At 51.1% G+C, this 27,568-nt stretch overlaps 1 protein-coding gene across 6 annotated transcripts in view; it reads left to right on the plus strand.

Annotated features, from left to right (window-relative positions):
• Positions 1-8,463: 8,463 nt before the first annotated feature.
• CLIP4 (CAP-Gly domain containing linker protein family member 4) overlaps positions 8,464-27,568 on the plus strand; it is a 67,594-nt gene continuing 48,489 nt past the window's right edge. For 4 of the 6 annotated variants that reach the window (XM_075595433.1, XM_075595428.1, XM_075595432.1 and 1 more), the window contains exons 1-5: positions 8,476-8,596; positions 18,472-18,576; positions 23,928-24,081; positions 25,449-25,588; positions 25,993-26,086. In XM_075595433.1, the coding sequence (XP_075451548.1) occupies positions 23,943-24,081; positions 25,449-25,588; positions 25,993-26,086 (373 nt within the window). In that variant the 5' untranslated portion in view covers positions 8,476-8,596; positions 18,472-18,576; positions 23,928-23,942. Of the gene's footprint in view, positions 8,597-18,471; positions 18,577-23,927; positions 24,082-25,448; positions 25,589-25,992; positions 26,087-27,568 lie in introns of all 6 variants that reach the window. The other 2 variants (XM_075595430.1, XM_075595429.1) reach the window with 2 other exon arrangements.

Here is a 27,568-nt window from a genome sequence, read left to right on the forward strand (position 1 = left end):
GATAGATATTTATACACATACGCTGTCCTGTCCCTTTCCACTCCCCTCTCACGTCTCCTCACTGTCCAGGCCGCTTTTGTATTTCAATAGAGAAAAGCCTTTTAAGTCCACTTGTTGGTTCAATTATAAGTCTATTACCCCCTACTCCCTCTCCCTCCTTTGTTTCTACATTCATACTTTTAAAAACCTTAACTAAAAAGTGGAGGCAGATTAACTGGTTGGAGTGGCTCATTTTTTATGCTCCTTCTGATACTTGCCACTTCTGCAGCTGAGCTCTTTGATGGGACTTCGAACTCAATAGAGTGGGTGGACTCCATGAAGATAATGGCCCGTCTTGCCCTGGACCCATCGAGTAGGCCTGGCCCTCACCTTTCACAATGGAGGCGCAAAATGATGTATGATGCACTGTGGGTATTAGTATATTCTGTGATGTCCATGAGCTCTTCTTCAAGAAACCCCCCAAACAAATGCTACAGTGTCCAAGACAAGAAATTGAAGCCTTCCAAGTGCCACCTCATGCAGCGCAAAGTTGGGTCATATTTTGAGAATGGGGTAGCTCCTGACCATGAAAAGATAAGGGCACTGCAGGATGGGCAGGTGTCTAACAATCAGAATCCTTCCTGGGAATGGCAAGATATTATCTACAATTGTTTTTAAAGTTTTGATAAGATTTCAGCACCTCTGCATCGTCTGTTAGAAGGGCATCTGGTACAGTGGAAAAATCAGCAGTCATTGGCACGCAATATTGGAGGTGTCAATCTGTTCAGCAAGACTGCACACTGAGTACTCACTAAGACTACAAGAGGACACAATTGTTTAATATGGTAAAAACAAAACACAGGGGAACCCTATCCGTTTTAAATACTTGTTTCTACTTGCAATTAGAAAAAAAATTTGTATCTTGTTAATAAGGCGGCTTCAGCGTGCAGAAAACGACCCAGTATTAAAATCGCGGTTTGCAGGAACAGGCTACAAATAGATTTCTCATGACATTCTAAATAAGACGTTGTTTATGACGTCTGATGAAGTACTGCGCATTTTAATTAATTAAAGTCATAGTGCTAGTTATTACGATGTAATATTAAACGAAATGTCTCATATTGCAGTACTGGAACATATATCATTTCCTTTTTGGATTGTAAATTAGGATGTTCAAATTGAAAAGATGATCCTACGCAACAATCACCAAACCTTATTTAGGATGAAGAATGTGTTTATAAGATTATACTTTGCATGACAAAGTGCTGCTGCCAGTGTTGTGATGGTGCAGCAGATGTTGCTGGTAGTCTTAATGGATTACAAACACTTGTTAAGGAAATAAGAGGCCTTCTGGCGCTGGAAGATACCTTATAGCCTTGAACATGCAGGACGGTGTCTTATAGCAGAAGACTACTTTTATGACACTATGGGGCACATGCATTAAGTACTGGTACAGGTTATCGCACTTGTTTCGGCGTTAACTCCCATTGACTTTAATAGAAGTTAACGCTGAAACGGGTGCAATAGCCTGTACAGGCAACTGATGCATGTGCCCCAATATGTTTACTGCTTGGCATATCATTTAATTGGGAGTGGCTCAGTGAGTAAAGACACTGACTGGCACTGAGTGTGAAGCAGGGGAGCCTAGTTCAATTCCCGGTGTCGGCTCCTTGTGACCTTGGGGAAGAAGTGGACACCCCATCTGGCCCTGATTCCTGCATTTGACCTACGCTGGAAAGGAGGATATCATCAATACCAGACTGCATCATTACTGCTGTGATGCTGACTTTACCATTTATATTTGCAGTGACTTCACTTCTTCTCAAATTATGCACTTCTTTTTACCAGCCTCAGTATGTCTCTAACTCCATTCATATATCTCCATCTCTCCTTTCTTCACCACTTCTCTGTTCACATGAACTCCTTTCTTACCTGCGTCCTCTGACACCACACAGCTATATCCCCTGCACTAAAACACACGCCTACAAATCCTCCTCACACATTCTCTTTCTATCCATGCTTCTCCTCCTTGCTTCTGGGGATATCTCTCCCAATCCTGGTCCCTGCCTTATTTCTACTTGCTCTCGTCCTCGCCTGCCAAATGCAATTTCTACTCCTGGTGTTAACCCCTCCAACCTCATACCCATCCCCTGCCACCCTCCCTCCTCTCTCCCTTTCTCCTGTGCCCTTTGGAATGCTCGCTCCCTTTCTAACAAGTTCCTCTCTGTGCATGACTTCTTTCTCTCTCACTCCCTGCTTCTCTTTGCTATAACTGAGACCTGGCTCACTCAGTCTGACTCTGCTCTGGAAGCTGCCCTCTCCTACGGTGGCCTTTCCTTCTCCCACACTCCGCGCCCTGATGGCAGGGGTGGAGGCGTGGGGCTCCTGCTCTCCTCTCTCTGCCATTACCGAACCCTTCCTATTCCCCCCTCTCTTGCTTTTCCCTCCTTTGAGGCTCACACTGTCCAGATCTTCTCTCCTCTCCCAGTCCATGTGGCGGTCATCTATCGCCCACCTACCTCTACTCATTCCCCTTCTACCTTTCTCTCTCACTTTGAATCCTGGCTCTCTTTCTTTCTCTCCTCAGACTCCCCTGTTCTTCTCCTTGGGGACTTCAATTGCCACATTGATGACCCCTCTCTCCCTTGGGCTTCCCGCTTTCTTTCTCTAACCTCTTCTTTTGGCCTTCAACAGTGGACTGCAGCCAGCACCCACAAGGATGGCCACTACTTAGACCTGGTTTTCACTAAAAACTTTTCTCTCTCTGATTTCTCCATTTCCCCTTTTCCTGTCTCTGACCATCACATCATCTCATTCTCTCTATCTCGCTTCTCCCCTTCTCCACCTCCATCTACCCCCCGGTTCTGCAGAAACCTGCGCTCTATTCACTTACCTGACTTTGAGTCCACTTTAAGCTCCACCCTCTCCTCTCTCAGCTCTGCTACAGACCCTGACAACCTGGTCAGGAACTACAACTCTGCCTTGTCCTCGTCTCTTGATCTACATGCCCCGCTTTCTCTCTGCCGCACTCGCCCTTCTAACCCTAGACCCTGGCTAAATTCCCACACGCGGATGCTGCGTTCCTCCAATCGTTCCTCTGAACGCCTCTGGAGGAAGTCTCACACTCTCGCAGACTTCCTTCATTACAAATTTATGCTATCCTGTTTCAACTCTGCCCTCTCACAAGCTAAACAAGCCTATTTTTCTGCACTAATCAACATGCACAAGTCTAACCCACGCCGACTGTTCTCTGTCTTTGATACTCTACTCAAACCACCCTCAGCTGCCTCTCCTTCCTCCATCTCCGCTCAGGACTTTGCTGACTATTTTAAGGAAAAGGTGGAATCCATACGGCAGAACATCCCCTCTGTTTCTTCCTCCCATCCTACACCTCTTCCTAACTCTCCTCCTGCCTTCCTTGACTCTTTTTCCACTGTCTCAGAGGAGGATGTGTCGCTGTTGATCGCCTCCTCTCCCTCTACCACTTGCCCTCTTGACCCCATTCCCTCCCTCCCTAAAACCTCTAGCTCCTACTATAATCCCTACGCTCACACACATTTTTAACTCCTCCCTCTGCTCTGGAACCTTTCCATCCTCCTTCAAACATGCAACAGTCATACCATTACTCAAGAACAACAAGCTTGACCCTACCTGTCTTTCTAACTATCGACCTGTCTCCCTCCTGCCTTTTGCCTCTAAACTCCTTGAACGTCTTGTATTCTCTCGCTTGCTCCATTTTCTCAACACCTATTCTCTCCTAGACCCTCTACAATCTGGCTTCCGCTCTGCTCACTCCACCGAAACAGCCCTCACTAAAATAACTGACGACCTCCATGCTGCCAAAGACAGAGGTCATTACACGCTGCTCATATTACTCGACCTCTCTGCAGCATTTGACACAGTGGACCACCCTCTTCTCCTCCACATTCTCCATACTCTAGGTATTCGGAACAAAGCTCTATCCTGGATCTCATCCTACCTCTCCCATCGTACTTTCAGTGTCTCTTCTGCTAACACCTCCTCCTCCTCTATTGATCTCTCTGTGGGGGTACCCCAGGGCTCTGTCCTGGGACCTCTTCTCTTTTCTCTGTACACACTCTCTCTAGGTGACCTAATAACATCTTTTGGGTTTAATTATCACCTCTATGCCGACGACACACAAATATACTTTTCAACACCTGTCCTTACACCTGCTGTACAAACCAAAGTTTCTGAATGTCTCTCTGCTATATCATCCTGGATGGCCCTCCGCCGCCTTAAACTCAACATGGCTAAAACAGAGCTCCTCATACTTCCTCCCAAACCTGGCCCTACTACCTCCTTCCACATTACTGTTGGAACTACAATCATTCACCCAGTAGCCCAAGCACGCTGCCTAGGGGTCACACTCGACTCCTCTCTCACATTCGCCCCTCACATTCAAAACATTTCTAAAACTTGTTGCTTTTTCCTCCGCAATATAACAAAGATACGCCCTTTCCTCTGTTGCTCGACTGCTAAAACTCTGACTCAGGCCCTCATTCTCTCCCGTCTTGATTACTGTAACCTCCTGCTGTCCGGCCTTCCTGCCTCTCACCTGTCTCCCCTACAATCTATCCTAAACGCTGCTGCCAGAATCACTCTACTCTTTCCTAGATCTGTCTCAGCATCTCCCCTCATGAAATCCCTCTCCTGGCTTCCGATCAAATCCCGCATCTCACATTCCATTCTTCTCCTCACTTTTAAAGCTTTACACTCTTCTGCCCCTCCTTACATCTCATCCCTAATTTCTCGTTATGCACCATCCAGACTCTTGCGTTCTTCTCAAGGATGTCTTCTTTCTACCCCCTTTGTATCTAAAGCCCTCTCCCGCCTTAAACCTTTCTCACTTTCTGCCCCACACCTCTGGAATGCCCTTCCCCTCAGTACCCGACTAGCACCCTCTCTATCCACCTTTAAGACACACTTGCTTAAAGAAGCATATGAATAGCACTGTGGATATTCTGAACACGATACATAAAGCTTGGCCCCCTGCAGACGCACTTACCAGAACTCCCTCCTACTGTCTCTGTACGTTCTACCTACCAATTAGACTGTAAGCTCCTCGGGGCAGGGACTCCTCTTCCGAAATGTTACTTTTATGTCTAAAGCACTTATTCCCATGATCTGTTATTTATATTATCTGTTATTTATTTGATTACCCCATGTATTACTACTGTGAAGCGCTATGTACATTAATGGCGCTATATAAATAAAGACATACAATACAATACAAGTCACTTTACCTGCCTGTGCCTCAGGCACCAAAAACATAGATTGTAAGCTCCACGGGGCAGGGACTTGTGCCTGCAAAATATCTCTGTAAAGCGCAACGTAAAACTAGCAGCGCTATACAAGAACATGCTATTATTATTATTCTGGCACTTCAGGACACTGCTCAGAAAATTGCGGTTTGTAGAAATGTTCTTTGTTTAGTCTACGAGTTAAGAGTTTTCATTAACATTCATTACAACAGCTTGCATGGCTTGAGAACTTCCAAGATAGTGAAAGTGTTCAATTGCGTCCATTCTGCCCTACACAATGGACTCTGCAAACAGCTTCTTTAATATCCTTAATCTGCAGTTATCATAGTGTTCTTACATTCCTTCTAGAATTATCAGATAACGATACCAACGATATTGGAGCAAGGGCAAATGTTTCCGTTCTTAAATTCAGCTCAGGAAATTCGACACATTTTTCCATCTTAATCCTCAATTCGTTTTCCAAATTTGCAATCCCACCATCTTGTATGATTGCATCTTTAAAAGGCGTAACTTCATTAAGCCTTTCATTCATTTGACAAAACGACAACTTATTGTGCCGCCCATCTTCATTTGAGAGAGCTATTACTTCCAAGGCCTTGAAATACATTGGGACACATTTCTTGATATTGCAAAGCAACAAAATACGTAAATTGAATAATTTCTGGATGTTTTCAACATGCTCCAATGGGAAAATGGCTATGGGTTACGCACACTTCCAGAACTGGTAGTAAGTGTACCTGTGTATCTCCTCCTCACTTTGTTGAATAAAAACATATTTAAGATAAAAAAATGGGACAAGCATAGGGCTTATAGAATAAGGGCCATGGTATTTTTCAACCCTTGCATCAGTCCACCTGCCTATGTAATACTTTCCACATAACAAGAGGAGAAAATGTAGCATCTATCATTTTCTTGGTGAAGTTGAATCCAAGTAACTGAAACACGTTAGTATTTTGTAATGTGACGAAAATGTTAGCGTAGTTATCCCCTTCAATGCATGGTGGCACCTGCATCTCATAAACATCCTTCTATTTATGCCCCTTTGCTAGATCCAGTGAGGCTTTGAACTGAACCAACTTCCATGGGGTGAATGGTGCCAATTGGGGAAGAGGGGAGCGAGGGGAGGAGGCAGTGTCTGAGGTCATTGGGGTAGATGGGGCAGTGCTGAAAAAGGACACAATGGGTTTGACGAAAGGAGAAATATTGTAGGGAATAAGAAGAAAAGTCAAATGTGAGCCTGGGTGCACAAGGACCCCGATTTACCTGACCTGAAAAAAAACAACAAGAACAAAATAGGAGTCAATGTGAAGATCTGAGCTTGTGTTGGTATTTATGTACAGTATTTTTTTGCCTGGCTAATACATATTTTGGCAGGCCAGTGCAATGCACTTCTACTATATATTGGAAAGCAGTACGCTATGAATTTGGACACATCGTTAAGATATCGTAACCAAATTTGGCATGATGGTTCCTGAGATCAGGGAGCAGGTTTTTGTCTGTTTGGATACAATTAGCAAATGACATCACAAATGACAACAGCAATGACATAACATAACTGATGACAACACAAATGACATGATCCCATCACACAACCCTCAAGCTACCAACTAATTCGTGGTCACTCTGAAAATCCAATTAGCAACATTAGAAAAAATACAGGAGCAGCCAAACGTCTTCAATTGTGCGAGATCAGTGTTTGGGACGAAGGATAAAGTCCCGCAAACACGCAGCGTTAGAGGCTCTCTGTGTTTAGGACGAGAGGAGAAAGTCCCGCAAACACGCAGCATTAGAGGCTCTCTGTGTTTGGGACGAGAGGACAATGTCCCGCAAACACGCAGCGTTAGAGGCTGTCTGTGTTTCGGACGAAAGGCAATGTCCCGCAAACACGCAGCGTTAGAGGCTCTCTGTGTTTAGGACGAGAGGAGAATGTCCCGCAAACACGCAGCATTAGAGGCTCTCTGTGTTTGGGACGAGAGGACAATGTCCCGCAAACACGCAGCGTTAGAGGCTCTCTGTGTTTAGGACGAGAGGAGAATGTCCCGCAAACACGCAGCGTTAGAGGCTCTCTGTGTTTGGGACGAGAGGAGAAAGTCCCGCAAACACGCAGCGTTAGAGGCTCTCGGTGTTTGGGACGAGAGGACAATGTCCCGCACACACGCAGCGTTAGAGGCTCTCTGTGTTTAGGACGAGAGGAGAAAGTCCCGCAAACACGCAGCGTTAGAGGCTCTCTGTGTTTGGGACGAGAGGACAATGTCCCGCAAACACGCAGCATTAGAGGCTCTCTGTGTTTGGGACGAGAGGACAATGTCCCGCAAACACGCAGCGTTAGAGGCTCTCTGTGTTTGGGACGAGAGGACAATGTCCCGCAAACACGCAGCGTTAGAGGCTCTTGATCAAACACTTGAGGCCCTCAGAGGCAATGAAATTATGATGGCTGGAGCGGTGTTTTTAGCCTGGGTTATTTCACATTAAGAAACTAAAAAAATTAAGTTATTCATGGATACATCTCAGTATTTTGTGTTTTCTTAGAATTCCCCAAGCAACGTCAGCTACTTTCTCCTCGTTTTCAACATGTAAAACTCTGCCCCCAGGGAGCGACTTTAATATAAAGTTGGGGCACGCTCCCTGTTGCTTTTGGGGCAACAGAGAGCGTGCCCCAACTTTATATTAAAATAGGCCACAGTGGACAAATTACAAGTCTGGAATCCCCTGTGTATGGTCTTCCAGGATCCCCCCTTGGCATGGGCATACACTTCCTTTAGTGCAGGGGTCTCAAACTCAGCTACCAGGGGCCACTAACAGGCCCGGTTTTTATGGATATCCCTGCTTCAGCACAGGTGGCTCAATCGAAGACTGAGCCACCTGTGCTGAAGCAGGGATATCCATAAAACCTGTCCTGTTGGTGGCCCGTGAGGGCTGAGTTTGAGAACCCCTGCTTTAGTGATATGAATGGCAGCTTTGTCGGTTCATTGCCATTTCAAGTTGCCCCCTGCTCTACGCCATTACTGCTGCATGGCCTGTGAACATGTTGTCAGCGTCACTCCCCACAGGGGCCGCGAACTCCCTCCAGCCCGCACTCCCCTCCGGCCCGCACTCCCCTCCAGCCCGCACTCCACTCCACCGCAGTGGCCCTCACACCGGTGAGTGAGCTAAGCTCTCTGAGAATGAAACGTGCCTTCGTCACAACGCCGGCAGCTGGAGGACGTCACCGACGCGAAGAGACCCACTGACGTCACCCCGCTGCAGCGCGGCCGCTCCCCCTCCCAGCACATTAACCTGTTCGCTGCTGGATGCGGCCGCTGTGCTGAGTTGTTGCCGGCGGGATCGCGCTCACGGTAAATACAGCGCGACAGCATGGGGCAGGTGCAGGGACTGGGGAGCGTTACACGGGGCAGGTGCAGGGACTGGGGAGCGTTACACGGGGCAGGTGCAGGGACTGGGGAGCGTTACACGGGGCAGGTGCAGGGACTGGGGAGCGTTACACGGGGGCAGGTGCAGGGACTGGGGAGCGTTACACGGGGGCAGGTGCAAGGACTGGGCAGCGTTACACGGGGCAGGTGCAAGGACTGGGCAGCGTTACACGGGGGCAGGTGCAGGGACTGGGGAGCGTTACACGGGGGCAGGGGCAGGGACTGGGGAGCGTTACTGTGGGGCAGGTGCAGGGACTGGGGAGCGTTACACGGGGGCAGGTGCAGGGACTGGGGAGCGTTACACTGGGGCAGGTGCAAGGACTGGGCAGCGTTACACGGGGCAGGTGCAAGGACTGGGCAGCGTTACACGGGTGCAGGGACTGGGGAGCGTTACACGGGGGCAGGTGCAGGGACTGGGGAGCGTTACACGGGGGCAGGTGCAAGGACTGGGCAGCGTTACACGGGGCAGGGACTGGGGAGCGTTACACGGGGCAGGTGCAGGGACTGGGGAGCGTTACACGGGGGCAGGTGCAGGGACTGGGGAGCGTTACACGGGGGCAGGTGCAGGGACTGGGGAGCGTTAGATGGGGCAGGTGCAGGGACTGGGGAGCGTTACACGGGGGCAGGTGCAGGGACTGGGGAGCGTTACACGGGGCAGGTGCAGGGACTGGGGAGCGTTACACGGGGGCAGGGACTGGGGAGCGTTACACGGGGGCAGGTGCAGGGACTGGGGAGCGTTACACGGGGGCAGGTGCAGGGACTGGGGAGCGTTACACGGGGGCAGGTGCAGGGACTGGGGAGCGTTACACGGGGCAGGTGCAGGGACTGGGGAGCGTTACACGGGGCAGGTGCAGGGACTGGGGAGCGTTACACGGGGCAGGTGCAGGGACTGGGGAGCGTTACACGGGGGCAGGTGCAGGGACTGGGGAGCGTTACACGGGGGCAGGGACTGGGGAGCGTTACACGGGGGCAGGTGCAGGGACTGGGGAGCGTTACACGGGGGCAGGTGCAGGGACTGGGCAGCGTTAGACGGGGCAGGTGCAGGGACTGGGCAGCGTTACACGGGGCAGGTGCAGGGACTGGGCAGTGTTACACGGGGGCAGGTGCAGGGACTGGGGAGCGTTACACGGGGCAGGTGCAGGGACTGGGGAGCGTTACACGGGGCAGGTGCAGGGACTGGGGAGCGTTACACGGGGGCAGGGACTGGGGAGCGTTACACGGGGGCAGGGACTGGGGAGCGTTACATGGGGCAGGTGCAGGGACTGGGCAGCGTTACACGGGGGCAGGTGCAGGGACTGGGCAGCGTTACACGGGGGCAGGTGCAGGGACTGGGGAGCGTTACACGGGGGCAGGGACTGGGGAGCGTTACATGGGGCAGTTGCAGGGACTGGGGTGCGTTATACGGGGGCAGGTGTGGGGATTGAGGAGCGTTACACGGGGGCAGGTGCAAGGACTGGGCAGCGTTACATGGGGCAGGTGCAGGGACTGGGGAGCGTTACACGGGGGCAGGTGCAGGGACTGGGGAGCGTTACACGGGGCAGGTGCAGGGACTGGGGAGCGTTACACGGGGCAGGTGCAGGGACTGGGGAGCGTTACACGGGGGCAGGGACTGGGCAGCGTTACACGGGGCAGGTGCAGGGACTGGGGAGCGTTACACGGGGGCAGGTGCAGGGACTGGGGAGCGTTACACGGGGGCAGGTGCAGGGACTGGGGAGCGTTACACGGGGGCAGGTGCAGGGACTGGGCAGCGTTACACGGGGCAGGGACTGGGGAGCGTTACACGGGGGCAGGTGCAGGGACTGGGGAGCGTTACACGGGGCAGGTGCAAGGACTGGGGAGCGTTACACGGGGCAGGGACTGGGGAGCGTTACACGGGGCAGGTGCAGGGACTGGGGAGCGTTACACGGGGGCAGGTGCAGGGACTGGGGAGCGTTACACGGGGGCAGGGACTGGGGAGCGTTACACGGGGCAGGTGCAGGGACTGGGGAGCGTTACACGGGGGCAGGTGCAGGGACTGGGGAGCGTTACACGGGGCAGGTGCAGGGACTGGGGAGCGTTACACGGGGGCAGGTGCAGGGACTGGGGAGCGTTACACGGGGCAGGTGCAGGGACTGGGGAGCGTTACACGGGGGCAGGTGCAGGGACTGGGGAGCGTTACACGGGGGCAGGGACTGGGGAGCGTTACACGGGGGCAGGTGCAGGGACTGGGGAGCGTTACACGGGGGCAGGTGCAGGGACTGGGGAGCGTTACACTGGGCAGGTGCAGGGACTGGGGAGCGTTACACTGGGCAGGTGCAGGGACTGGGGTGCGTTATACGGGGGCAGGTGTGGGGACTGGGGAGCGTTAAACGGGGGCAGGTGCAGGGACTGGGGAGCGTTACACGGGGCAGGTGCAGGGACTGGGGAGCGTTACACGGGGGCAGGTGCAGGGACTGGGGAGCGTTACACGGGGGCAGGTGCAGGGACTGGGGAGCGTTACACGGGGGCAGGTGCAGGGACTGGGGAGCGTTACACGGGGGCAGGTGCAGGGACTGGGGAGCGTTACACGGGGGCAGGTGCAGGGACTGGGGAGCGTTACACGGGGGCAGGTGCAGGGACTGGGGAGCGTTACACGGGGGCAGGTGCAGGGACTGGGGAGCGTTACACGGGGGCAGGTGCAGGGACTGGGGAGCGTTACACGGGGGCAGGTGCAGGGACTGGGGAGCGTTACACGGGGGCAGGTGCAGGGACTGGGGAGCGTTACACGGGGGCAGGTGCAGGGACTGGGGAGCGTTACACGGGGGCAGGTGCAGGGACTGGGGAGCGTTACACGGGGGCAGGTGCAGGGACTGGGGAGCGTTACACGGGGGCAGGGACTGGGGAGCGTTACATGGGGCAGTTGCAGGGACTGGGGAGCGTTACACGGGGGCAGGTGCAGGGACTGGGGAGTGTTACACGGGGGCAGGTGCAGGGACTGGGGAGCGTTACACGGGGCAGGTGCAGGGACTGGGGAGCGTTACATGGGGGCAGGTGCAGGGACTGGGCAGCGTTACACGGGGGCAGGTGCAGGGACTGGGGAGCGTTACACGGGGCAGGTGCAGGGACTGGGGAGCGTTACACGGGGCAGGTGCAGGGACTGGGGAGCGTTACACGGGGCAGTTGCAGGGACTGGGGTGCGTTATACGGGGGCAGGTGTGGGGATTGGGGAGCGTTACATGGGGGCAGGTGCAGGGACTGGGGAGCGTTACACGGGGGCAGGTGCAGGGACTGGGGAGCGTTACATGGGGGCAGGTGCAGGGACTGGGCAGCGTTACACGGGGCAGGTGCAGGGACTGGGCAGCGTTACACGGGGCAGGTGCAGGGACTGGGGAGCGTTACACGGGGCAGGTGCAGGGACTGGGGAGCGTTACACGGGGCAGTTGCAGGGACTGGGGTGCGTTATACGGGGGCAGGTGTGGGGATTGGGGAGCGTTACATGGGGGCAGGTGCAGGGACTGGGGAGCGTTACACGGGGGCAGGTGCAGGGACTGGGGAGCGTTACACGGGGCAGGTGCAGGGACTGGGGAGCGTTACACGGGGCAGGTGCAGGGACTGGGGAGCGTTACACGGGGCAGTTCCAGGGACTGGGGAGCGTTACACGGGGGCAGGTGTGGGGATTGGGGAGCGTTACATGGGGGCAGGTGCGGGGACTGGGGAGCGTTACACGGGGGCAGGTGCAGGGACTGGGGAGCGTTACACGGGGGCAGGTGCAGGGACTGGGCAGCGTTACACGGGGGCAGGTGCAGGGACTGGGCAGCGTTACACAGGGGCAGGTGCAGGGACTGGGGAGCGTTACACGGGGCAGGTGCAGGGACTGGGGAGCGTTACACGGGGCAGGTGCAGGGACTGGGGAGCGTTACACGGGGCAGGTGCAGGGACTGGGGAGCGTTACACGGGGCAGGTGCAGGGACTGGGGAGCGTTACACGGGGCAGGTGCAGGGACTGGGGAGCGTTACACGGGGCAGGTGCAGGGACTGGGCAGCGTTACACGGGGGCAGGTGCAGGGACTGGGCAGCGTTACACGGGGGCAGGTGCAGGGACTGGGGAGCGTTACACGGGGGCAGGTGCAGGGACTGGGGAGCGTTACACGGGGCAGGTGCAGGGACTGGGCAGCGTTACACGGGGCAGGTGCAGGGACTGGGGAGCGTTACACGGGGGCAGGGACTGGGGAGCATTACACGGGGGCAGGTGCAGGGACTGGGGAGCGTTACACGGGCAGGTGCAGGGACTGGGGAGCGTTACACGGGGGCAGGGACTGGGGAGCGTTACACGGGGGCAGGGACTGGGGAGCGTTACACGGGGGCAGGGACTGGGGAGCGTTACACGGGGGCAGGGACTGGGGAGCGTTACACGGGGGCAGGTGCAGGGACTGGGGAGCATTACACGGGGGCAGGTGCAGGGACTGGGGAGCGTTACACGGGCAGGTGCAGAGACTGGGGAGCGTTACACGGGGGCAGGTGCAGGGACTGGGGAGCGTTACACGGGGGCAGGGACTGGGGAGCGTTACACGGGGCAGGTGCAGGGACTGGGGAGCGTTACACGGGCAGGTGCAGGGACTGGGGAGCGTTACACGGGGGCAGGTGCAGGGACTGGGGAGCGTTACACGGGGCAGGTGCAGGGACTGGGGAGCGTTACACGGGGGCAGGTGCAGGGACTGGGGAGCGTTACACGGGGGCAGGTGCAGGGACTGGGGACCGTTACATGGGGCAGGTGCAGGGACTGGGGACCGTTACATGGGGCAGGTGCAGGGACTGGGGAGCGTTACACGGGGGCAGGGACTGGGGAGCGTTACTTGGGGTGCAGGGGCTGGGGAGCGTTACACGGGGCAGGTGCAGGGACTGGGGACCGTTACACGGGGCAGGTGCAGGGACTGGGGACCGTTACATGGGGCAGGTGCAGGGACTGGGGAGCGTTACACGGGGGCAGGGACTGGGGAGCGTTACTTGGGGGGCAGGTGCAGGGGCTGGGGAGCGTTACATGGGGCAGGTGCAGGGACTGGGGAGCGTTACACGGGGGCAGGTGCAAGGACTGGGGAGCGTTACACGGGGTCAGGGACTGGGGAGCGTTACACGGGGGCAGGTGCAGGGACTGGGGAGCGTTACACGGGGTCAGGGACTGGGGAGCGTTACACGGGGTCAGGGACTGGGGAGCGTTACACGGGGGCAGGTGCATGGACTGGGGAGCGTTACACGGGGGCAGGTGCAGGGACTGGGGAGCGTTACACGGGGGCAGGTGCATGGACTGGGGAGCGTTACACGGGGTCAGGGACTGGGGAGCGTTACACGGGGGCAGGTGCAAGGACTGGGGAGCGTTACACGGGGGCAGGTGCATGGACTGGGGAGCGTTAGACGGGGCAGGTGCAGGGACTGGGCAGCGTTACACGGGGCAGGTGCTGGGCATAGACGGGGCAGGGGCTGGGCATAGACGGGGCAGGGGCTGGGCATAGACGGGGCAGGGGCTGGGCATAGACGGGGCAGGGGCTGGGCATAGACGGGGCAGGGGCTGGGCATAGACGGGGCAGGGGCTGGGCATAGACGGGGCAGGGGCTGGGCATAGACGGGGCAGGGGCTGGGCATAGACGGGGCAGGGGCTGGGGAGCGTTAGACGGGGCAGGGGCTGGGGAGCGTTAGACGGGGGCAGGGGCTGGGGAGCGTTAGACGGGGGCAGGGGCTGGGCATAGACGGGGCAGGGGCTGGGCATAGACGGGGCAGGGGCTGGGCATAGACGGGGCAGGGGCTGGGGAGCGTTAGACGGGGCAGGGGCTGGGGAGCGTTACACGGGGCAGGTGCAGGGACTGGGGCAGCGTTACACGGGGCAGGTGCAGGGACTGGGCAGCGTTACACGGGGCAGGTGCAGGGACTGGGCAGCGTTACACGGGGGCAGGTGCAGGGACTGGGCAGCGTTACACGGGGCAGGGACTGGGAGCGTTACACGGGGCAGGTGCAGGGGACTGGGGAGCGTTACACGGGGTCAGGGACTGGGGAGCGTTACACGGGGGCAGGTGCAGGGACTGGGGAGCGTTACACGGGGGCAGGTGCAGGGACTGGGGAGCGTTACACGGGGGCAGGTGCAAGGACTGGGGAGCGTTACACGGGGGCAGGTGCATGGACTGGGGAGCGTTACACGGGGCAGGTGCAGGGACTGGGCAGCGTTACACGGGGCAGGTGCAGGGACTGGGCAGCGTTACACGGGGCAGGTGCTGGGCATAGACGGGGCAGGGGCTGGGCATAGACGGGGCAGGGGCTGGGCATAGACGGGGGCAGGGGGGCTGGGCATAGACGGGGCAGGGGGGCTGGGCATAGACGGGGCAGGGCTGGGCATAGACGGGGCAGGGGCTGGGCATAGACGGGGCAGGGGCTGGGCATAGACGGGGCAGGGGCTGGGCATAGACGGGGCAGGGGCTGGGCATAGACGGGGCTGGGCTGGGCATAGACGGGGCAGGGGCTGGGCATAGACGGGGCTGGGGCTGGGCATAGACGGGGCTGGGCTGGCATAGACGGGGCTGGGGCTGGGCATAGACGGGGCAGGGGCTGGGCATAGACGGGGCTGGGGCTGGGCATAGACGGGGCTGGGGCTGGGCATAGACGGGGCAGGGGCTGGGGGGAGCGTTAGACGGGGCAGGGGCTGGGGAGCGTTAGGACGGGGCAGGGGCTGGGAGCGTTAGATGGGGCAGGGGCACTGACTGGGTTATCAGCTGCAGCAGATGCCCACTGAGCTCTCTTTACAGGATTCTAGTGCACGGGCATCTTGGGGCAGTTGTTTAACCCTGTTGGTTCCAGACGGGCATGTGGTTGCTTGCAGGCATTGAAAGGGTTAACGCTGTTTTGGGCAAACTCTGTCTGGAACATGTTTGCAGGCAATGAAGATGTTAACCGACTTTGTTACTCCCGGTGGCTGTTTTTCTGCCCTGTGTCGCTGGCTGTTCGGGCACCGGAAGGGTTAACCGATTTTTGTTGACGGCTAGTTCCTGCGTTTATTTCTTTTTCCGTGGCAAGTTAATGGTGGGTTTGTCGGAGACCGCTGAGGTTTCGTTCGACACCGCAGTACGAGACTTGAGCTGCTGCAGTTCAGCGCCCTTGCAGAATAGAGGATCGTTGGCATGTGTGCTGCTTTATACCAGGGGTGGCAACGCCAGTCCTCAAGGGCCACTTACAGGTCAGGTGTTCAGGATATCCCTGCTTCAGCACAGGTGTCAATTGAGTCACCTGTGCTGAAGCAGGAATATCCTGGACCTGTTGGTGGCCCTTGAGACCTGGGCTTTATCCTGTGCAATCTTCCACCTATCTGGGAGATGCCGTAACGCTATATTGAGCACAGGAGTAAATGGATCGAGACCTTTTTGACTGTATACTCGGGCGATAGCTATATCTATTTGTATACAGCACTTTAATCCACACTTCATTGGAATTTATCTGGGGTGCCATTTCTTCATCCAGTACAATTCCGTGCTGAGTGTCCCTATTGACGCCCTGGGTGATGTACTTGCTTATTAATCTGTTCTACACGTGCACACGGGAAAACCTGTTATCGGGCTATTTGTGGCGCGCCTAACTACCATGTTTTCTGTGTACATGCAAATACTACTTTACATACACCGGCCTCCTATTACCTGCCGCCCCGCTCCAGGCGGTAACTTGTGCTCCACTTATATTGGGAAGTGATGGTGTGTATGAATTGGGGGAAGAGGCTAAGGACTTTTAAGGTCAGAGTGAACCCAAAAGGGTCCTTATTCATGCACTTTTATCGTTTCTGTACTCCAGTTCTGCACTGTGTCCACCTGTTCACATTTGAGCTTTCCCCCCCCCCCCCCCCCCCCCCCCCCCCCCGTTTATGAAACTTATTCTGGTAATTGCAAGATTTCAAAAACAGTAGGAAAGTCTTGAGGATTCATTATTGTAATCTTACTGTCAGACCCTTGCCCCCAGCTTTCGGACATTTAAAAACTAACTGGAAACTCACCTTTCAAGGAAGCCTATCTGACATACCCCTAACACCCACCCCTCCCCCAACTCTATATGGACCAGCTATGTAGCTGGACCAAACCCCCATGCTATCCCACACCTAGGGTTGCAAGGTGCCTTCTCCAAAAATACTGGACACAATAGTGACGGGTGCGACGCGCTCAAGACACACACCTCCTCTCCGATCTATGCTGTTTCCTCCTCCTCCTTGGCCTCGCCCTCAAGCTCCTGACACCGACTCCTGATTGGCTGCATTATCCAGCAGTAACCAATCAGGAGGTAGGAAGCTGCCCAGCTCCCAAGCAACAACCCTGCTCTGGGAATGGGAAATCCCGCGGCCCCCTAAGCCGGTCAGGCCAGTATGTCCAGAGAGGTAATAACACACACACATGTCTAGTATTTACCTTTTTAATTTTTTACTGGACAGCATGTCCAAATATTCAATACTGGACACTTGGCAACCCTACCTCCCCCCCCCCCCCTTGCCCACAGACCTTAATAGATCCATCTGTGTGGCTGGTACATACTCTACCCTGATGTATACTCCGTCGCACAATTTACCCCTTAGTTTCAACATTGCCCCTTACTCCCTCTATAGCGTAAGCTCTCAAGATCAAGGCCCTCCCATTATGTGCGCTTGTTTGATCCTTATTTGGTATATTATTTTCTTTATGTAATATACATAACTCTGTGTCCCCATTGTACCACGCTGCGGAATATGTTGGCACTTTACTAATCCTATGCGCATTTTGGGATATATAGTTTATCAATGGTGCGTTCTCATTACTGCGCTGCACGTCAGTCGCATGTTTTCTAGCATCCTATTTTCGTGGGCATTTAAAAAAAAAAATTGTATTTATAATTGATAGCCACCATTTATTCCTGTACATTAATATACATAATTGTGGATCTTGAATAAAAAAAAACACACTTTTAAATGGTTGAAACTGTCATTGTGCAGCATTTATCCAAAAATCTATTTATTCTCCAGCTGCGAAGCTATGATAATGGATACAATATATTGTCTTTCACTTACAGCACATCAGTAATTTTTTTTTTAAGTTCAGAGACACCTTTTTGGGTGGACTCCTGGGGAGCACGTGTGATTGCTGTCAAAATATTTCTCTTTTTATATAACTTTTTTTAATTTTAATTGTCATATTGTTTTTAAAGTGATATCTCCCAGATTTGGAGTGCATGGCCAGTGTCGGATGTGTAAATTCTGAAAATGTAGCTGTGTAATATAATCCAGTGTTGGGAATATCAAGAGCCATGTTGACTATGAAATTCTACGCTGTAAAACGCCTTCCGTCTTTTAAGACCCTTTTTGTAATGGGCCATATTTACGAAGATGTGCTGGGAGGTGTCATATATGGCCACACAATCTTAACTTTGTCTCAAAGACTCGTGTAAAAGATTTGGGCTTCTTGATCTTGTTTTCTTTGTAGGACTACGGGGGTTGTGTGTGGGGGGGTACCCTCCCTCCCTCCCCCCCCCCCTTCCCCCCTCTCTCTCTCCCCCCCCCCCCCCAAGACAGGTAAAGGGAAATTTCTCCTTCAGATGTTGCAGGGACAATAACTGTGTGTTAAAAATTAATAGGGTTTGGGGTTTTTGATGTATAGTTGATTTTGTTTTTTAGAAGCAAACCTCCACACCTTTTTATTTTATTTTTTTATTGTGTTACAGAGGACTTGTAAAAATACTTTTTGATATTCATTCTTTTATAGGAGTTCTTCAGTATTGGGTGGTATAATATCAATTGCTAGTCCAAATTAAAAAAGATAAGACCAAGCTTCCATGGGTTCTCTCTGTCTTTCTCAGGTCGGCGATTACTGGTTTACAGAGGTTCCGTGAGCTTGACACAGACACAGATAAAAGATAACAATCTAAGACAGAAGATGTGGAGAACTCATGGCAAAGGGGATGGTAAATAAACACAAGGCAATAAATGGGTGACTGGGATTGTGAGACATGTGGAGAGCATGTTTGACCATATATCCATCAGCAGCAGTGTCAGATTTCCCGTAAGGTCCGGGCCTAAGGCGGCAAAATTTGTGGACGGCAACAATTTCTGCCCCCATATAATTTTGCCGCGCTGTCGGACCTAATGGGAAGGTACTTGCCTGTGTCTGCCGCCCTCCTGCACCTTTGGAATCCCAGCGTCCAATGACGCTCGGACGTCCCCACCGTGACGTCACACGGCGTCGTGTTTCCATGGCAACGCGCCGCTGTACGACGTCACGGCGTCATTTGGTGCCGGGATTCCAAAGGAGCAGGACGGCGGCACCAAGGAGATGGCAGACACAGGCAAGTGCTGAGGGGCTGCAAATTTGGAAATCCGCCGCCGATCAGCTGTGATTAGGTGGGTGGGGGAGAAGGGTTTGAAATTCAAATGAACAAAGAGGTACGGAGAAACATAAGGGTGTTCCCCCATATCAGAATTAAGTCCTTGTTTTGGTGTCAAATCGCAGGATCATTTTGAGTTCAAATGTTTTCCATGTATGAAATGATCTGGCTGTGAGAAGTGGTGTCACACTGGTGTGCCGTATCTTCCTCCTTCGTGGTGTGTTGTTGTGTGTCTGTAGGTTCATTCTGGTTTGACTTTTTTTGTCTGGTTCCACCAATGTAGCATCCTTGGTCACATTTTCTGCATTGAATCATATAAACCACATTCCTGGATGTGCAGTAGTATGATCCTTTTAACATTGAATGTTCTGTGTTTGTGACTGGCTGTGGGATCTTGGCATATTGTTTGTAGTGTGTGTTGTTGCATGGTCTTGTGCCGTTCTCGCAAGTTTTGAGTTCGTTATGAAGTTTTCTGTTGACCAACTCCTGTCTGAGGTTTGGCGCTTGACAGAATGTAAGTATGGGAGGTTTGGGGAAGATGTCTTTTTAATGTCTCATTCTCTGTCAGCATAGGTTGCATGTCTTTGATTTTTCACATTCCCTCCGTGAGTGTGTGTGTGTTCTTTTTAGTATTGGATCAGGTGTTCTCAGGTCTTTAAGTGAACTTGTGTGTTTTATTTTTTTGCCAATAGTCTCTGGCTGTATCCCTTGTATTCTTCCAACAAATCAGGGGAGCTCGTCTCGTAGTTATGAAATAAAGAAACACTACATAGTGTAATACTGTTGTGAATAAATTTGTGCAAACAAAGGTCAAAAATGACTACTCACAATAAAGCAGTCAAATTCAGGCAGTCATCCAACTTAAGGGGTGGATGTTCCCTATGTATACAGCAGCCACCAGCCCCCAACACTTCATATGATCGAGGTAGGCCGTATGATATTATAGGTAATGGGTGCTCATCTGGTCGCGATCCTTTTGAGTTACACTCCTGATGAAGCCATAACAACGGCGAAACATGTAGAGTATTTCAGCCCATACCGAAGAGGAAGAACAACTGAGGTCCACCCCTGCCATCAGATCCGGAAGTTCGCCGAACAACCGGAAGTGACGCAACGGGAGTGCCTGGCGTGGACGCGAGGGTATTGCGGTGGAGCAGAGGATAGTGAGGAACTCAAAAGGATCGCGGCCGAGACCGAGCAAATGTAAGAATAAACTCGGCCGCGACAGTACGCAGTGATACTTATAGCCTGGCTGTGTGTAATGGCTTGTTTTGTATCAGTAGGATGGAAGTTGGAGTAATGGAATTAGCTACATCTGTCTGTAGGTTTCTTGTATACAGAAGTGTGTGGTTTTTCATTCTTCAGTTGTATCTAGAAAGTTCACTAAGTTTGCCAAATCTATTTTGAGCTTAATTGATGGGTGGAATTACTTCAGCACTATATTTCTGATCCAGGGGAGATCTTGCCAGGAATATGGATATAGAATCTTGTTTGATTTCCAGACGCCCGTCCAATTTTCAGTTGGACCGTGATCCTCTGGTGTTACAATGCACTCCCCCTGAGGGCTATATGAGCATAACTCATACAAGTATAATGTTGGTATCTTCCTCCCCTTCTTTTCTTTCCCTTTTCTTTCCTTTTCTTTCCTTTCCTTTCCTTTTCTTTCTCTCTCGTTTAAAAATATGACTTTCTTAATCTCTAGCATCTGAGTCTACCTTGGTAACCTTCAGACTTCACTGTGCACTGGAGAGAGATCCGTGTTAACCTCCCGGTCACTTCATTTTTCAAATGCTTATATCCCCATGAACGAAGATTTTAAATAACGACTTTGGAAAGGGCAAAAAGATCTTAAAGTAAGTTAGAAGAGAGAATGGTGGATCAGTACCGACGGCTGCTTTAACACAAAGAAGCTGCAATAATGATCAGCTGGCAGTAAATACATTAGTTGGAGATATGAGAGTTGATAGCACAGGGGAGCAGGAATCCTTCTCTGCTGCCTGCTTAATATGACATTCCTCATTAGGGCAGCATTTCTCAACCTTTTGGTGCTCGTGGCACACTTGGAAAATAATTTTTGCTTTGCAGCACACTAAAATTAAGATTGATTGGTTTGTGTGAATTTGTTGCCTATAACCAGGAACTGGGACCAAATAGTAATTCAGTGCCGATACTGCCAACTGAGCAGAGGCAACGGGGTAATATAACTCCCCCCCCCCCCACCACACAGTTATACCCCTCCCACCCCCCCACAAAATTCTATCTCGCCCCCCCTCCCCCCCACGCACGCAGCACTCACTTGTACTAATTCTCAGAGTATGAGGTCAGAAGTCCCTTGTAATCCCTTGAAATGCTGTCGGAGCTCCTCCAGGCTGAAGATGAGAGAGACAGCGGAGTAGTCCTGCAGCAGATGGGGGTTACAAATAAGGCCTCGGACACGCTTACCACTGGCGTGCTGAAACTGCAAGTGAAACGCAGCCTGAACATTGCCAGACCGCGGATTCCCCACGACCAGACTAATTTCCCGCCCGGATTAACATTGCGGGGGTCCCTGCCTCTGAATGTGACTCTCGTCGTGTTAATCCTACAGGGCTGCACAGTGAGAGCAGACAGAAGCGGTCCTTCTCCCTGTACAGATCTAACAGGCAATTACATGTTTTTATTTTCATTACATGGTATTGTAGCAGGGGGTCTCGGGAGCTCAGCCCCTAAGGTAATGAAGGGGTTAAACAGAAGTACACAGTTAGTTGGGGGTATAGGGAGCGCATGGTTAGGCATCCCGGTAGGGTTGCGTTAACCCCACTCACTAACCAACTGGAAGCCTTACCACCCACCCCGGGACAACTACCCCCTTCATTCACCGACTCTACCCCCAACAAACCCCCTGTCACAGAAATAGGCAAATGCCCTAGTAGCCAACTAGTGCTTTTGTCCATTTAAACATACAGTAAAATAAAACCCTTGCCCATTATTATAGATGGTTATTAGATTATCATAGAATTTTTTTTTTTTTTTATAACTTTCCTTTTTATTTGGTAATACAGTGCATACAAGACATCAGCACCCATTAACATACATTACTATATACCTATTTATGTCGGAAAAACCAAAACTTTGACACATGGCGACCGACAGACTAGACAAACTACATGTAAAGACACACTAATGGGACAGACACGACATACCGGACTGGGGCGAGACACGTGGGTACTTGGGTGGTTCTGAGGGGAGGGGGGGAAGATGAGGGAGCCCTGGAGGCTGTGTCCTTGAGGGGGAGGCACTGCACCTTGATATGTAAACTTGCCGCTTAGTGTTTACCGCCTGGAGAGCCCTACTCTGTCTCTATGTCTTCGTCTGGACTGGCCCGTCAAAGGAGAACGCATCTGCTATTAGTGCAAAATTGTGGCGGCGTCCGTTTTTTTAAAGGACCAGGAAAGTGGAGACGGTTTCTATAATGATAAACTGAATGGGACAGGGTTATGTCCATGACTTATGTTCCATTTTATTCCCTTTTTTTAATTTTTTTTTATTTTCCTTCATTGGTCTTTTTCTGGCTAATCCAGAATAAGGTGTGTGTGTCCTGTCCTGTCCTGTCCCAATTAGTGTTTGACCGGGTCCTACTTTAAAAAAAATAAAAAAAAAATAAAAAAAGGGGGTAACAGGTACCCGGCCAAAATCAAATGATCTACTCGGCCGGGTACCCGGTTGGCACTTACCTTGGGGTGGAGGAAGATGGTAGCAACATCTGGGCAGGTCAGCAGAGGTCCTCTGGCGGTTACAGCATCAGCAGTGTGTTTTCAGCCCGCGTGGGAGCTGCAGGAATCCATAGCAGTGTGAGCTGGTGACCGGAGCAGGAGCAGAAGCGTTCCTATTGGACAGCCGGCTGTCCAATAGGAACGCTCCTGCTCCGGTCACATGGTTAGCCCAGCTCACAATGCTATGGAGTCCTGCATCTCCCGCGCCGGCTGAACACACACTTCTGATGCTGCCACCGCCACAGGACCTCTGCTGACCTGCCTAGATGTCGCCACGGGTCTTCCTCGCCTTCCGTCGCTGACAGCAGGTAAGTAATGATGTATTTTTTCAGCTACCCTGACATTACCCGGCGCCGGGCCCACTTCTCAGTTTCCGGGTAGCTGAAAATCCACCGGGTAATTCCAGGTACTCGGTACATCACTAGTCACAACATCCACACGTGTTGCTAGAGTTTTTTTTCTCTCTCGCCACACCTCTAGTGGCCATATGTTTAAGATTGAACCCAGTGTCATCTCTATTGGCAGCCAAATTCCCATACTTATTAGTCGTATCGTTTAGGCATTATCATTGTAAATATGAGAGTTGTGTGGATATGGGCTGAAACCGTATTGGCTGATTGATTCTGTAGTGTCGGAGGACGCAGCACGTAATGTTTTGTGTGAAGTCGGAGCTTTACTGAATCGTTCTTATGGTGTGACGTTGTAATCACATTTAGGGTGTTGCATGACTAAGTTGCTCTTTTCTTCCCTCTACTGGAAACATTTGTGTGTTTTTTATACAGCAGGGATTAGATTATGGTTAAATAATCCTACTCCTGCAGGCATCAATGCATTGTTTTCGTTCTTCCCAATCTGCCTGCATTCTGTTTTATGGAAGTTTAAATTAAGCAAAACGATTTCTTTATTTGAAGGGAAGGTGGGGTTGGGATAACATGCCGTTTCCTCCATGTATCTTCAAAAGCACATTTGGTTATAGAAGGCCACAATGAAGCTGTACACCGTATAAACAGTATGTTGAACTGGTAGTTTCTCTAGTGCTGCATAAACATGTGTTAAAAAAAAAAAATGAGTATAAAATGGGACATAGGCGGCACACTCCCAAATCATCATGCCAACATTTTGCTAGTAAGTATTTTTAGTGTTTATATGAAATGTTTTTTTATGTTTATAAATACTTAGGTGGTTTGATAGAAAATGACCATTGAGGATCTCGCAGACGGTTGCCTTGAAGGAGACTCTCTCCAATTTGTTTGTAGATACCCGCTTTGCCGCCCCGGCTCCGGCAGGACTGTTACCTTTACGGTGGCTGCTGCACCGATGCCTTCAGACTGCGGTAAGTGAACGTGAGGAATAAAGGAAAGAGAAATGAAGTTGTGACATTGAGAAATGGAGCATTATTCCTTTTGAAAAGGTTATGTAGGAATTTCTGGCTGCGATGCGGCCCACGTAGATTTTTAGAATATTTAATTGTGTGTGGCCCCCTCCCCGCCAGTGCCCTTTGCACATAGAACAGATGCTATTTGTGTTGCTACTCGCCTACACTTCTTATCATAGGAAGAGTGTAGGAGACGAGTGCAGAGGTACAACCAGGGAGACTTAGATGTGGGGGAAATAAACATGGGCTTTTATTTGGCCTGTATGTTCAAACAATACAGCTTTAAGGCAGCATACAAAATAAACAAGACAGCCTATCCCTTTGCAAGGACAGAGCCACACTGCACAGTTCCTATCTGCAGGGCTGGGAGGATAAGCCTCTGAGTCCAAAGTCATACTTGTAAGCAGGGGGATCTTTATCAGTCTGCAGGTCTGGGTTGGTGTCCGTGGTGTGCACCCTTTGGCGGGTCCCAGGGTCCGCTACATCCTGGAATAGTCTGGTTCCTGGGATCTCTCTCTGGCAGCGCACACCTCCCATGTGCTAGAGAGATCCCCTGCAGTTTACACAGGAGGCTTTTCTAACTGTCTGATGGGCCAGGTGGAGAGTTGCTAATTGTCGCTGCAATTAACCAGCTCCCTGCTGGACGCAGCAGTGAGATCCAGGCTTTCTATTTGGAGCGCTTTTAGACAGGGGTTAGGCCCTGTAAATATGGACATTCCCAATAACTTCAGTAGTTGCCATTTCTTTTGACAAGTGCAGAGGTCACAACTTTCTGTTCACTTTCATTGTGGTCACGTGGCATCTATGCTGTCCTTGATATAAATAAGGGGCCATTGAGAATGTGATCCTTTTTTCTTTTCTTCCTGTTTTACATACATGTGAAGTACACGTACATGTGAAGTACACGTACATGTGAAGTACACGTACATGTGAAGTACACGTACATGTGAAGTACACGTACATGTGAAGTACACGTACATGTGAAGTACACGTACATGTGAAGTACACGCCTGGCCTTACTGCTGTATTGTGCTGTTCTCTTAATATTCCTTATTTTTCTGGATTCACTTCCTTACACATTTCTGGTTTTTGCAATACCATGCATGGCCTCACACATATCAAATGGCTCCACATTTATTGTGATCAAGTTAAAAGTATTCCTCTGTAGGACCAAATCTAACAATTCATTATTTGTTTTAGTAGAAAGTAGTAAAGTGATTTTTTTTTTTTTGTACCAGGAAAGCACTTTTACATGTGTGATCGTATAAAAAGAACAATTGTAGATCTAAAAACCAAATTATATCTACCACTTCTTCTTTTAACAGAATTTTCCTTTTTTGACCCAAATGATGCTGCCTGCCACGATATTCTGTATGACCCGAACACGTCGATCCCAGAGCTATTTGCCATTTTAAGGCAGTGGGTCCCACAGGTCCAGCAGAATATTGATCTCATTGGAAGCGAGGTGAGCAATGAGATTACACCCGTTCCCTTTTTTGGCTGTTGTGATATTTTGCCTCGCTATACAGTAGCTTGATAGACCGAAGTTTGTCCTATTGAAACACTTGTTAATCCTTTCACTGGTATGTCTGCCTACAATGAATTGCCAGCAGAATATATCCCTGCCTTTCTTAACATAGGGCTCTGCAGTTTCGTTGTGCCTGGGTATCAGCTCTGGTTTAGCCTGGGACTCTTCATTACATTGTGGGCATTATGCGATGTTGATTATAGTGTTTGTGTGTGTGTTTGTGTTTGTGTTTGTGTGTGTGTGTGTGTGTGTGTGTGTGTCCCTCCATATAGGGCAGCATTTTTGTTATTTTCCTTCTTTTGGTATCCCCATGTGATGTGACTTTTTTTTTTCTGTTTCAGATTTTGAAGAGAGGGTGCAGCGTCAATGACCGGGACGGGCTCACCGACATGACCCTTTTACATTACACCTGCAAATCTGGGGCCCAAGGCATTGGTAATAACGGCTTAACATGGCGGTCGCAGCATCTCATATTTATAGCACACTAATTTACTGTTCTGCTGGAGGCGTTCAGGTTGCCATGTATGTGATAAAATAATATATCACTTGCATGATTAAGATCCATGAACCGCAGAGCCTACGTATACCTGTTTTGGCTAAACATTTGTTTGACTTGAAATGCCATAGCCTGTACATATTACTGCGCTCTTCCCTTTATGAAGTTTCCTGCTGGTAAAAGGATTGGCCCTACAATATATGGACAACAAAAGAACAGATCCAGCCCTCCTACTAATTTGGGCTAAACTATACTAGTGACATGTTTACATTTAGAACCTAAGTCTGTGTGACAAAGGAGACATTTGGTTGCATCTTTTGACCAAAACATGATTCAAGCCTCCAACCTCGTCAAGGTAATCTCCGTTTAGCAGGTACCCACACTGAATATATGTCATTTCTTATTGTTCTGTGGGCTAACTGTGATATAGTGAAAGTGCCTTGAAGGGGTTAAATAAAGGAAGTGTATGCTTTTTGTGATTTAGTGCAATTAAAAGCTGGCCAAAGCCAGTATCGGTGTTCCCTTGTTATAAAGGTGAACTGTGGGTGCACAAATAGTGTGAAATATTACAATTTGCACAGACATCCTTTCTGTCAGCCATAGTCACTCGCCTGCTTTAAATGACATCAAATGACGGCCGACCACCCAGAGGATGACTGAGGTGCTTCTTTCATGCATTTAACATGGTTATACACCATGCAACCAACTCCAAGGTGTTGCTTGAAAGGGCAGCCTCTCCTAGGACTGACCCGTACTACTCTCTGGGACGTGTACAATTCTTTATTACAAGTGCACATGATATAAGACTGCGTTGCTTGACACGTTGCAGGGGGACCTTCAGAATTTCTTTTTGATAGACGGATTATCCAAATTAAACTAGAAAGGGAAGTAACGTCTTTGTGTCTGTGTGTGTGTCTTTGTGTGTGTGTGTGTGTGTCTTTGTGTGTGTGTGTGTGTGTCTTTGTGTGTGTGTGTGTCTTTGTGTGTGTGTGTCTTTGTGTCTTTGTGTGTGTGTGTGTGTCTTTGTGTGTGTGTGTGTCTTTGTGTGTGTGTGTGTGTGTGTCTTTGTGTGTGTGTGTGTCTTTGTGTGTGTCTTTGTGTGTGTGTCTTTGTGTGTGTGTCTTTGTGTGTGTGTGTGTCTGTCTTTGTGTGTGTGTGTGTCTGTCTTTGTGTGTGTGTGTGTGTGTGTCTGTCTTTGTGTGTGTGTGTGTCTGTCTTTGTGTGTGTCTTTGTGTGTGTGTGTGTCTGTCTTTGTGTGTGTGTGTCTGTCTTTGTGTCTGTCTTTGTGTCTGTCTTTGTGTGTGTGTGTCTGTCTTTGTGTGTCTGTCTTTGTGTGTCTGTCTTTGTGTGTGTGTGTGTGTGTGTGTGTGTCTCTTTTAGAAGGTGGTATGTGTTTGTGTTTTTTTTTTTTTTTAAACCTT

This window comes from Ascaphus truei, chromosome 4, assembly GCF_040206685.1.
Source record: "Ascaphus truei isolate aAscTru1 chromosome 4, aAscTru1.hap1, whole genome shotgun sequence".
NCBI classification, from domain to species: Eukaryota; Metazoa; Chordata; class Amphibia; order Anura; family Ascaphidae; genus Ascaphus; species Ascaphus truei.